Source organism: Enoplosus armatus, chromosome 19 (genome assembly GCF_043641665.1).
Source record: "Enoplosus armatus isolate fEnoArm2 chromosome 19, fEnoArm2.hap1, whole genome shotgun sequence".
In the NCBI taxonomy this organism is placed as follows: domain Eukaryota; kingdom Metazoa; phylum Chordata; class Actinopteri; order Centrarchiformes; family Enoplosidae; genus Enoplosus; species Enoplosus armatus.
This window is the reverse complement of record NC_092198.1, coordinates 15,357,211-15,369,951: the sequence shown is the minus strand read 5'-3', so window position 1 is coordinate 15,369,951 and position 12,741 is coordinate 15,357,211. Positions and strand designations below refer to the sequence as shown.

The following is a 12,741-nucleotide window of genomic DNA, read 5'->3' as shown; positions in this document are numbered from 1 at the left end:
AGCAAGCAGGTGTGGTCTCAAACTGTAGTTGTTTCTTGGCTCAGCTTTGGGAAGTCTCTGTGGAATCAACTTTTCCTCCCCACTCCCATCAAATCCACCCTGTCAAATGTGTTCTCCTTCCTCTTTGTGAGTTTACCTTACATACAGTCAAAGGGCACCTGGCTCTGCAGGCAGTGTTTGTCCAGGAAGGCACCATGCCAAAGTAAATTTCCTTTTTAATCTCTGCTAGTTACTGAACTGGTCAAATAGCTTGAAGTATTAAATCAGACGGACACAAGCTTTAATGATGAGTATATTTATTGAAACTGAGTGATGAGTCAGAGCCCATGTGCACATGTGGGCATTTAAATGATCTCATTGGTGCACTTGCAGGACGCGGGACACCAAGAGGCCACGTCGCTGTTGCCGCAGCCCCACTGCTGCTTCAGATCAGGACAGTTACTGTACCTATTAGTGTATGGACAGGGGTTGGCTGGAGGAGACAGAGAAAAGGAGAAAATGAATGGATGCATAAATAAAAACTGCACTCACTGAGGTTTAACTCATCTAGTTATAACTTATATGTAATCTTTATATTTTACTTTTTGCTGTTTGACTTGACTTGGAGTGATTTTACTGATTTAGTGTTAAGTTACTCTTTAAAAATGTCCATATATCAGCATACAACTGTTGTTATAGTGTGATGTTAACCACTTATTAAATGTTTGTATGGTGCTTATAAATGCCAAATGGGTGGGGTTGAAGTAAAGTGTTACCCAAACTCCAATCAGCCATTCTCATTCAAACAAATGGCTGAGAAGATGAAGTCTTCCAGTGCTGTACTTACTGCACAGTTTGTTTTCACAGGCATTGGGGCAGTCACCGCAGGTGCGTCCTGCCTTGTAGGGGCGAGTCTTTTGGCTCCTCAAGTTTCCACTGTAATGTAGTCCAATGCATCAAATATTAAACGCAACAGCATAAAGACTCACACAGCCCTAACATATATGATCTGAGGAGGCAAAACCCTTTTGAATCATATTTAATGACTACTCAGCATGGTGCAGAGCATTAGAGTGCCTTTGTTGCAACAACTTTAGTAATTAGCTTTCAAGAATTAGAGGTAAACCACAAAGTGCTTGTGCTGATTTTTTAAATATTATTTGTATTAGAATTGACACTCTTTAACTAACCCCAGAATACATTTAATATTACATAATGGAACTTGATCCATTTAACTCAATGGACACACAAATATTCATGTAAATATTCACTAAAAGTGAGAAAAATGCTAGACTTTCCATTGAAAAAGAGAATGAAAATGTTGGTACTTACGATGGGCAGTACTGACAGACGTAGAAGTATTTGTATTGAGAGTTGGGACAGTGGGCCATAGCACAGCCAACCTCGTTGGACCTGTACCAAACAACCTGTGTAAAGAACAACAGATAAAAGACAAAATCATCAGCTCATGGCATGTACGGTATAATATTGTTTTTATAGTCACTGTTTGCATAACTGAGTCCCTTTTAGCTCATTCCAGTTTTCAGCAAGTGATGACCCATAGTCAGAATTAACAAGTGCTGAACAAGCTGTGGTTTAAGTTCACCTGTGTGTAGTGTCCGACCATATTTCCATTGATGGATCCCCTTCCGTAGCGGAAGTCCTTCACCTCGTCGTACCAGGCCTGGATAGCGTTGCTCCAGCTGTTCTTGTAGCTGGCCATGTACAGGTTCTCTCCACAGCCGCTAGCTACAGATCAAGAAGAGTAGAGAGACTTTAGTCTTCTTAAAACCCAATTTGAAAGAAAATTAATTGATAGTCCACATCTATCATTTTATGCATTCAATCCAAACGCAAACACGATTAAATGAACTATAATGATTGATTAAATTAAGTTTGTTCCCCTCAGATGTAAAATAAATTTACTCCGTATTCCTACATTCCTACATTATCTCACATGATATTTTTCTAATTAATCCATCGAACCAGATTTTAAATTTCCATTCACTAAGGATCAATCTGATCATCACCACTCATGCATAATATATTTACCTGTATTTGATTCAACCCAGCTACACAAGAGAAATTACACAGTAAACTGCTACATGAAACTAGTCTAGAAAACCTGCCAATTCACATTTATTCACTGCAATGACTAATATTTCTGCCATTAATAGTGGTGGACACAGGGCCTTAAATAGCTGCTAAATTAGTCTGGATGTCTTAATGTCACATGATAGGTCTAAAATGCTGTTTCAGATGACTTTACGCCCTGACAAGAATAAAAAGGTTTTAAGAAGAGGTGTTATAATGAACTTACTGCTGATCTTTCTGGAACTCTTAGGGCTGTGGTTCATGGAGCAGGTGTTGGCCCATTTCTGAGCGTTGGCTGCAGCCTCATCGTTCCAGCTCTGTGGGGAGCAGACCACAGATCAGCCATTAGAACATGTAGACTGCTACAGTACATACACCGGAAAATCTCCAAGTGCTTGTCTGGAAAATCAGTTTATCTTTTACTGATATGCTGCACGAGGGAGCATGTGTGATATCAAATCAGGGCTAGATCAAGTGACAACTCATAAAATTCAATGAAGCACACTGTGCTAAATTATTAAATCATTTTAATGCATGTTACCATTTTCAACATGTTGCTAGCAGTAGGTCGAACATCTCTTCTCAGGGCGTTATGCTTGTTCACAATCTCTCTCTCTTCTGAGGAAGTGGTCTCGGTGCTGCCTAAACACAATTAAAACCAAGAAACGAAAGACAGAAAGAAGAAAGATTTTGTTAAGTTTTAATGCGTATGAATATACTGAATCGTATAATAATAATGATAATAATAATAATAATAATTACAAACACTCACCTCCGCTCTGCCCATTGTTGTTTGAGTTTCTGCCCCCATTGCCCCTATTACCGCCATAGCCTGAATAAACAATTAAAACCGAAAATCAAGATTTTGTAAAGTTTGAATGTGTATGAATGTACTAAAACTTATAATAATAATAATTCCAAACACTCACTCTGCATCAGTTGCGGTTTTCAGAGATGGGACGGAAACAATGGTTAGTCACATTGGAAGCAAAAATAAAGAAATGCATGTTTAGAAAAAGCTAGATTTTTAAAATAACAAAAACAAGAAATATACATTCAATGGAATTCCCTATTAGAGAGAACATTTCATTTTACTTACAAACCAGAACGCAGAGGTGCCAGGCACCAGAAGAGCAGCAACGATGCCAAAGGCACACAGGAAGCTCAAAGTGTACATCGTCATGGCTGAGTCCAGGACTGTTGACCTCTGAGTGCTACAGGTGCAATTTATATTCGCAGGACCACACAGACACGTGACAAGTGGACAAACAACCTCAGGGGCATCTTAGTCTCCAAAGAGAGACCATGAACACACAACCTCAGGGGCATCTTAGTCTCCAAAGAGCGACCATGAACACACAACCTCAGGGGCATCTTAGTTTTCTTTTCAATAGGGTTTATTGTCTTGATGTCCAGTCCATTCAACTTTCTAGCTTATTATTAAACAGAAAAATACAACTGCAAAATGACAAAAATTGCCCACAAAAATACAACCCTATAACCTTAATACAAGCACGCTAATGTTGGCCAGCGAGCTGTATCTTAGCTGCTGCATGGATCTGGCCTTCGTGTTGTGAGCTGATAAAGTGATTTGCAAACGGCAAGCGAGCCAAGTCATCAGCCAGATCAGCCGCGGGAGTCTGGATGAATTAGCTGACGTTATCCACTCAAGACAGCATTTTGTTATGTTTGCTAGCGTTAGCAAGCAAGCTACGTGAACTTTGTGTTTGGCTCTGTGTTTTGGTGGGTGACGGTCTTTTGTTGACGGGAGCGGACTGAGCTGAGTCCTTTCCATAGAAATCAGTCCACAGGCTGTTATAGGCAACCAAGAAAGTCGGGGAGGGTTGTTACATATGGCACCTTTAAACAGATCGAAACAAGAGAGGACAACGAGCTAGAAAATGTAAACGTCTCCAAAAAGATCACCAATTGACACAGTTCTTCTGTTTATGTACATGTTTTTATTTCACACTTGCTTTGGTTATGTAAACGTCTGTTTCCCATGCCAATAAATGAAGCCCCTTTGAACTGAATTCACACACACACACCTGCACTAGTCACTTCAGACCGTCCCTCACTTTACTGGTAACCTGTCGGACTACTTGCACCTCACTAAATAGATGAGGCCAAGCGCTTTGGGAACCTTTGAGCTTGAAAAGCACTAGACTATAAGTGAAGTCCATTTACTGCACTGTTAACAGATTGGTTGATTATAAAGTCTCTCTTAATTGTACATTGTAAAAAAATTCTGTATTATTTGAATTGCTTGATTTTATTTGCCTCAGTCCTGTAATGCTCTAATACTAGTTCAACCATGTAAGGCACTTTGTAACTCTGTTTTTGAAAAGTGCTGTGAAAATATAGTTTATCATTATTATTATTACTATTATTAAAAGCTGCACAAACATAAAGATCCTCTAGCCCCTACCCGCAGGCTGTCAGAGTCACCTGACTGCCCCCAAGCTCAACATGACAAGCACACAGACCCATGGACACCACTCCCCATATCCTGTATACACAAATATTTTCAAGTAGCCACAAACTGCAACTGCTGCTATTGCACTACTTACAGTTTACACTTATTCTATACTCTCAATTATATGTATATAGTACAGTCTTGTACTAGTTTTTGTGTTGTGTAAAAACTATTGTCAATAGTCTACTTTAAAAATGTATCAATGATCTACTTTAGACTAATGAACAATTTCCCACAAGGGACATATAACGTTTCTAGATGCCAACATTGTAATTATAGTGACAGTATCATGCATCATGACTTTTAAGATTGATTAGGAGGACCGGGTGTTACAATCCCTGAAGTTTCTGCACCACAATTGACTTGAGGGGGGCTGTTCTTGGATGATGATGTTGCTGCTTTAAGACACGTCTTGAGTTGTGTACCTCGACGTCTCTGGGTGTTTCGGCCCTTTATCACAGGGCACCCTCAGCCAGGCCCACCGTGGGCTGATCAGTCCTGGGTGTGTGTCTCATGGTTTGTCTCTAGGTGGTCACTTGGCAGCCCAGACAGTATTTCAGTGGCATTGGCTCCTATTTCCCTCAGGAGTCTTGCGGTGGAACTGGCTACAAAACCCCGGAAACCCTCTTCAACTGGACGCACTTTTACATTTCAGCCTCGCTCCTCTGCATCAGCTGCAAGGTTGGAGTGTCGCAGCCTTTTTCGATCTTATGCTTGGGATGTGGCTTTAGCACACCTAGCTGCTTAATTTTGGCAGTGCACCTCCTCCACCACCAGGCGCTGGCGTTCACTTGGAGTTGCCTTTTGCTAGTAGGTTTCATTGTTCCCAGGCCAAAGCCTCCTCTGCCTTGTTGGCAGAGGGGAGATTTTGCGTCCAGTACTTTCCTCCCTGTTGCTAGGGTTGGAGCAACGCCTCTTACAATTTAGTCCCGAAATTCTGTGAGTGTCATGTCCAACCTTGCTTTGGCACATTTATATTCCTCCACCAGGCTAGAGATTGGCAGTGAGAGAGCTTTGTCCCCATAAAGCCAGTCTCGGTAGCCCAAGCCACTTCCTCAGCCCTTTGCCAATTGGGCAGCAGTCCGAATTGAAAGCACTAAAGCTTCAGCATCCCTGGGAGAGAAGTGTTGTTGAATTGCTTGAGGCCGCTGATAAAAAATATCTTTGTTATTAGCCTGTCCTGCTATGAACTTGTACCTTCCTGCCTGCCTACCCACCTGTACCTTTTCGGAGCCCTGTTCCTGTGGATTAAATTCCACTTCTGTTTGAACTCGCCAGTAAGCGAGTATTTATCTTCACCTCTTCATTAAATCCCTGAACTGTTGCTGGGTTGTCTGCATTTCACACTGACAAGTCCTGTCAAAGTCCATTCAGCTTTCAACTTTCAAATTCAACTTTATTGTCCTCAAGGGGAAATTTGTTTCGCAGCGAGGTGAAACACACAACAGGTACAATGCTATACATAAAACATATTATAAAAATATGTAAAACATCTGCTTATAGCCCCCCACACAAGCTTATATATCACATAAGCGATACAAACGATGACATGTCCTGCAAACATTGCCCTATTTCCTCCTCTTGTAAACTTGCCCATGGTATTTTGTATCTTTTCAGCTCAACATAAAGACCCTAAAGGTGCAATGACCGGAGTTGACGGTTGCATTTGTAATTGTACTAAAACTACTAGCACTTAATACAACTCTAGTATTACACAAGTAACCCACTACTATGGTGATAACTTTATTCTTATAGGACCTTTCAAAATAGAGTTACAAAGTGCTTAAGAGAGAGAGACTAAGGCTATGTGACTAGGTAGTCTCCCGTCATGTCTTTATACCCATAAACCCTCATGCTTTTTGTCTTTCCCATTAGTGGGCTCAGATCATATTCTTATTCTTAATGAGAGAAGCCAAGACAGAAGTGTTTTTCTTGAAATTGTTGACATTGTTGTTGTCCTGAGGATTACACAGTCAGAGTTATGATAAATACCTCCACATTTTCTCCATGTTTGCATGCTTTGCATAAAGTCAGTTTTCTTTTAGTCAACATGTTTGCCAGATGTGTTTACACAAGAGACAAACAAACACTTTCTGATTGGCCCTGGGTAAAAGTTCTCCAGGCAGCTTAAAACAAACTTTCTGTGGAATTAACCTGATGGTGTTTTCAGTGTATCATGATACATTGTATTCTCATTGTTTTAGAACATTAATCAGACGAAAACATATTTTAAGAATACTGCACAAATGTAGGAAGTCTGGACAATCTTGGATATCTTCCATAAGGGCAAAGAGACACATTATCAGTAGTCTTTATTATTAACCACAGCAAGCAGGTGTGGTCTCAAACTGTAGTTGTTTCTTGGCTCAGCTTTGGGAAATCTCTGGAATTTCTTTCCCCCCCACTCCCATCAAATCCACCCTGTCAAATGTGTTCTCCTTCCTCTTTGTGAGTTTACACCTTTCATACAGTCAAAGGGCACCTGGCTCTGCAGGCAGTGTTTGTCCAGGGAGGCACCATGCCAAAGTAAATTTTTGACTTTTTAATCTCTGCTAGTTACTGAACTGGTCAAATAGCTTGAAGTATTAAATCAGACGGACACAAGCTTCAATGATGAGTATATTTATTGAAACTGAGTGATGAGTCAGAGCCCATGTGCACATGTGGGCATTTAAATGATCTCATTGGTGCACTTGCAGGAGGCGGGACACCAAGAGGCCACGTTGCTGTTGCTACAGCCCCACTGCTGCTTCAGATCAGGACAGTTACTGTACTTATCAGAGTAGCGACAGGGGTTGGCTGGAGGAGACAGAGAAAAGGAGAGGAATTAATGGATGCATGAATACAAAACAAAACATCACTCAAGAGAGCTCACTATTTAGATTGGAGTCCTACAACTTATTTCAAAATTTTCTGAAGGCAGAAATTATCTCATTGGTTGGGTCAAATCTCTAAGACAGTTTTCCTGTCTCGTTTGTTCCATTAACATCCAGGAAAAAGACTGTAAACTGAGTAAAACTGGAAGTAGCCAATATTATGAAGCTGGATAATTTCCCTACTATCTCAAAAAACTAACTACTTAGCTACCCTGCAACTAAAGATCAGGGATACCATGGTCATTCATGAAAAGTCATCTAGTTATAACTTGTATGTAGTCTTTATATTTTACTTCATTATTTTCTATCTTTATAAAACGAGAGCAGGATCAAGAGATAGTGTAATAAAGTGACATGTTTTAAAGTGTCACTCAAAATCCATTCTCATTCACAAAAATGCATGAGAAGACTCCAGTGCTGTATTTGCCACTTACTGCACAGTTTGTTGTCGCAGGCATTGCGGCAGTCACTGCAGGTGGGTCCTGCCTCGTAGGGGCGAGCGTACTGGTAGTTTCCACTGTAATGTAGTCCAAAGCATCAAATATTTAACGTAACAGCATAAAGACAATCCTAACATGTCACAGATATGATCTGAAAAGGCAAAACTCAGATCAGTTTTTCTCCTAATTGCTTCAGAGCATTACAGCACTTTTGTTGCATCAACTAAACCACAAAGTGCTTCTGATGATGTTTTGACATATTTATCAGGACACACAAATATTCATGTAAATATTCACTAAAAGTGAGAAAACATGCTAGACTTTCTATTGAAAAAGAGAATGAAAATGTTCTGTACTTACGGTGGGCAGTACTGACAGACGTAGAAGTATTTGTATTGAGAGTTGGGACAGTAGGCCATAGCACAGCCAACCGCGTTGGACCTGTACCAAACAACCTGTGCCGAGAACAACAGATAAAAGACAAAATCACAAATCATCAGGAGCTCATGGCAGTAATGTACTGTTTTGGAAAGTGATGGAGGTTAGTCATGCTGAACAAACTGTGATTAAGTTCACCTGTGTGTAGTGTCCGATCACTCCTCCGTTGATGGCTCCCACTCCGTAGCGCCAGTCCTTCACCTCGTCGTACCAGGACTGGATAGCGTTGCTCCAGGTGTTCTTGTAGCTGGCCATGTACAGGTTCTCTCCACAGCCGCTAGCTACAATTAAAGAGTGACACTTTTTCTTTAGAGTCTTTAGAACCCAGAAAATTATCGTCTCCACTGTCCAGTCTTTGTGAAAGCCAGAAACGTGAGCTGTACCCTGACCAACCCTAGCTCTCACTCCTGAGGACATAAGGACACTTTATCTATTCCCTCCACACAGCATTCATGTAGTTCTTTGTTAGAAAAAGATCATTTTTGAAGTCCTGATGATAAACCACGTGTAAGATCTAATCTGCAATTAAAAACATTTGCTCTGTTTTCAAAATATTGCATGATTGGGTTGAGAGCCAACATAGTGGCCAACATAGATTCACACAAATCTATACTGACTTTTTATTAAATATCAGACACTGGCTGCTCATTTCATCGTATGATAAAGTCCCTGAGGTTTCCTGCCATTAAATACTGTAGACATGGTGGACACAGCACCTTAAAGTAACTTTGTAATTTCATTAGTCTGGATGTCAATGTAGGGTTTAATGTCACATGATAGGTCTAAAATGCTGTTTCAGATGATTTTATGCTCTGACAAGAATAAAATGCTTGTTAAACTTAAGTAACACAGTAGTTCTTGCTTATCTGTGTGCTTGTAGAATGACAGTGTGGCTGACTTTTTTTAAGGTATGGTTTTAAAAAGAGATCTTACTGCTGATCTCTCTGGAGCTGGCAGGACTGTGTTTCATGGAGCAGGTGTTGGCCCATCTCTGAGCGTTGGCTGCAGCCTCATCATTCCAGCTCTGTGGGGAGCAGACCACAGATCAGCCATTAGAACATGTAGACTGCTACAGTACATACACCAGAAAATCTCCAAGTGCTTGTCTGGAAAATCAGTTTATCTTTTACTGATATGCTGCACGAGGGAGCATGTGTGATCAAGCAAGTATCAAATCAAGCACTAATAGACTCGATCAAGTGAGAAGTGTTACCATTTCCAACATGTTGCTAGCAGTAGGCTGAACACCTCTTCTCAGGGCGTTATGCTTGTTCACAATCTCACTCTGGTCTGAAGAAGAGACCAGGACGGTGCCTAAATAAACACAATTTAAACAGAAAAAAGCACGATTTTGTAAAGTTTGAATGTGTATAAATAAACTAAATATTAATGAAGATCATGTATGAATTATAATTCCAAACACTTACCCTGCATCAGGTGTGGTTTTCAGAGATAAGAGAGAAATAATGGTTAGTTTATTGTACATTAGAATCAAAATTAAACAAATGTATCTTTAGAAAAGGCTATATTTTTATAATTATAAAAAAAGAAATATACACACAATATACTTCCCTATTAGAGAGGACATTTCATCTCACTTACTGCCAAAGGCTCCACATCCTCCGCCAAGGTGCCAGGTACCTGGAGAGCAGCAAAGAGGCCCAAGGCACACAGGAAGCTCAAAGTGTACATCGTCACGGTTATGTCCAGGACTGTTAACCTCAGAGTGCCAAAGGTGTGATTTATATAGAAGGACCACACAGTCACGTGTCTGACACGCAAACTCAAGGGCACCCTAGTTTTCAAAAGAACGACCAAACTGAAGATAGCATTTTGTCAACGTGGCACCTGTGAAACGTTCTCTGTGATGGATGGAAAGCTACAGGTCTGTGTTTACGTTGTACATACAGTATGTGTTCATCATGATAACTGTGATAGAGGGGCATGCAATATGTTCTGTATGTTCACCTTATGTGCCAAGGTTATGAAAAGAGGCTGTGCAATATCAACCCAGCAAATGGTATCTAAATTAAACCTTGATAATTAAAAGGTTAAACTAAGAATGGGAGCATTGATAACGTGTCCCTCTCTTGTCTTTGACAGCTTCTGGAGATCTTTTTGACGTGCTGCTGTAAGGTTAGGTGCATGATTTCTGGTTGGGACATTTCACAAATGAGGGAAAAATAATCAGTAAAATTAGAATTACAGTGGCAGAATGTATTACCTAAAGAAAGAACTGAATAGATTGTATGATCTTAGTATGATATTTACCCATAGAGGCCAAAGATAGTGTTTATTATCTTGATATCCAGTCTATTCAACATTGTTTATTGTCCTCAAGGGGAAGTTTATTTTGCAGCCAGGCGAAACACAGACCATGCACAATGTTTAACATAATAAAATAGATAAACATATCATAGAAAGATAATACAATATCATATTAAAACCTGATTGTGTATCTGTGCTAAGAGGAGGTTGACTTTGCAGTGTCCTTATTACACTGACCTTTAATGGCGTTAGGTGCTGTTATTCAAATATATACAGGATGTGACTGTTTGTAGTTTTGCCGTTTAAGCCTATTTGCATGTTGGTCAGTGGTGGAATTTAGTACATTTACTCAAGTACTTATGTACAATTTGCTTAAGTAAAGTTACTTCACATATTAACATTTTACATACAAAACATACAAAGAGTTTGTTAAAAATGATACTTTGTTATTGATTAAACTACCCAACTGTATATACAATTAGAGCTGCAATTATTAAACTAAATTGTCAACTATTTTGCTATTTTGGTAATCCTTTAAATCACTTTTTATGTAAAAAAAAAAACAACAACCCAAAAACCCCCCAAAAAACAAAAACATTTCACGATTCCAGCATCTCAAATGGGAGGATTTGCTTTTCCTTGTAATTATTTTTTAATAATTATGATGTTTGGACTTTTGGTTAGACAAAACAAGCATTGTGAAGGTCTCACTTTAGGCTCTGGGTAATCATGACAGCATTTTTCACTATTAGAAAACAATCATCTTAATTAATCCATAATGAATATAATAATTGCAGGCATGCCTATATAAAGTAGTTCAAAATTATCCATAAACCCTGTGGTTGGTCCCCCGCTCAGCCAGCCAGTTGACTCCTCTCCACGGAGATGTGAAGAATGTCTTGAAATAGTGGAGATTCTGCTGCACATTAACACAGAATTCAGAGAGCTTGATGTTGACTCCTGCACCTTAAACACCTCCAACATTAACCCACTTCAGTGAAATCTCTCAGTCAAACCTGGAACGCACCGTTGCACTTTCAAAACCCTCCACCTGCGCTTCAGACTGCATTCCCACTTGGTTTTTAAAGGCTGTATTTCAGACGGTTGATCCAGATATTAACTGCTCTCTGTCTACTGGCATTTTCCCCTCCAATTGTAAACATGCCACTGTTTACCCCCTCTTAAAGACGCTCTCTCTGGATCCCTGTGTTTTGAGTCATTCTATCTCTAAGCTGACATTTTCAATTGATTTCTTTTATGAACAACAATCAATCTGGTTTTCCCTCTCTACACAGCACTGAGACTGATCCGGTCAAGGTCACCAATGACTTACTGCTTACCGCCGGCTCAGCTCAGCCTTTGACACAGTGGACCACAATTGTCTGAAAAACTATGTTGCCATCAGGATTGACTCATCTCTTATCAGTCCAACAGGTCTTGCTGCACAGATGACATGCAACTGTATGCCCCTTAAAAGCCTGGTACCACCAGTGTTTCCTGTATTGTGTCCTGCGTCACTGAAATTAAGAATTGGATGTACAAAAATGTCCTGCAGTTGAATGACTCCAAATCAGAAATAAAGTTGAAAGAAAGTTGTCTTTTGATGCTCAGGTGTCTGAAGTGGTGCAGTTCTGCTTTGCCCAACTTTAACTGAGATCAGGTCATTCCTTTCCTCTGCAGATCATGCTTTAATCTCCTCCAGACTTGACTACTGCAACGCACTTTATTCTGGTATCAGCAGGCAAAACATCCAAAGACTGCAACAACACAAAAACAGTGCTGCCAGGCTTTTAACACGTACTAGGAGAAGCAGCCACATCACACAAAACCTTGCTGCCCTCCACTGGTTACCTGCGAGTTTTAGAATTGATTTTACTATTTGTTGTTTAAGCCTTAAATGGCTCCTTTATGTCAACATTTTATCTGTACAGTAAGTAGTAATTAGAGCTGTCAAATAAATGTTTAGTTTAGTTTTATTAGATTTTTTTCCCGGTATATAAGTATACACAATATCAACAAAATGACCTTAAAATTATGACAGTGGTTACATAATACAAAATCATTAAATCAAAAAATTAAAAAAAAAAAATATAAAAAAAAATTATTAAATTAACAAACATAATAAAAAAAGGTGTAGGCTGAAGCTTAAGCTTATTATGTCTATCCTTAA

At 39.7% G+C, this 12,741-nt stretch overlaps 2 protein-coding genes across 2 annotated transcripts; both read right to left on the bottom strand.

Moving 5' to 3' along the window:
* Window positions 1-344: 344 nt before the first annotated feature.
* On the bottom strand, window positions 345-3,256 carry LOC139302396 (cysteine-rich venom protein-like). Its single transcript, XM_070926074.1, is given in 8 exon segments — window positions 345-472; window positions 827-915; window positions 1,312-1,406; window positions 1,586-1,728; window positions 2,300-2,390; window positions 2,615-2,704; window positions 2,968-3,001; window positions 3,183-3,256. Coding segments are annotated over 8 exon segments (744 nt in total).
* Window positions 3,257-7,191: 3,935 nt separating this feature from the next.
* On the bottom strand, window positions 7,192-10,578 carry LOC139302641 (serotriflin-like). Its single transcript, XM_070926343.1, has 8 exons — window positions 10,575-10,578; window positions 9,902-10,015; window positions 9,517-9,617; window positions 9,237-9,327; window positions 8,442-8,584; window positions 8,226-8,320; window positions 7,860-7,942; window positions 7,192-7,348 (listed from the first exon to the last, which is right to left on the bottom strand). The coding sequence occupies exons 1-8, from the start codon at window positions 10,576-10,578 to the stop codon at window positions 7,221-7,223; spliced, it is 759 nt and encodes a 252-aa protein (XP_070782444.1). The 3' UTR covers window positions 7,192-7,220.
* Window positions 10,579-12,741: the final 2,163 nt, after the last annotated feature.

Bases quoted from the DNA above. Each gene is read 5' to 3' on its own strand.
- LOC139302641 (XM_070926343.1), bottom strand. The intron at 8,321-8,441 runs GTGAACTTAATC...TTCTCGGCACAG, and splicing joins TGATCGGACACTACACACAG to GTTGTTTGGTACAGGTCCAA. The intron at 7,349-7,859 runs GTAAGTGGCAAA...TGTCTCCTCCAG, and splicing joins CTGCGACAACAAACTGTGCA to CCAACCCCTGTCGCTACTCT.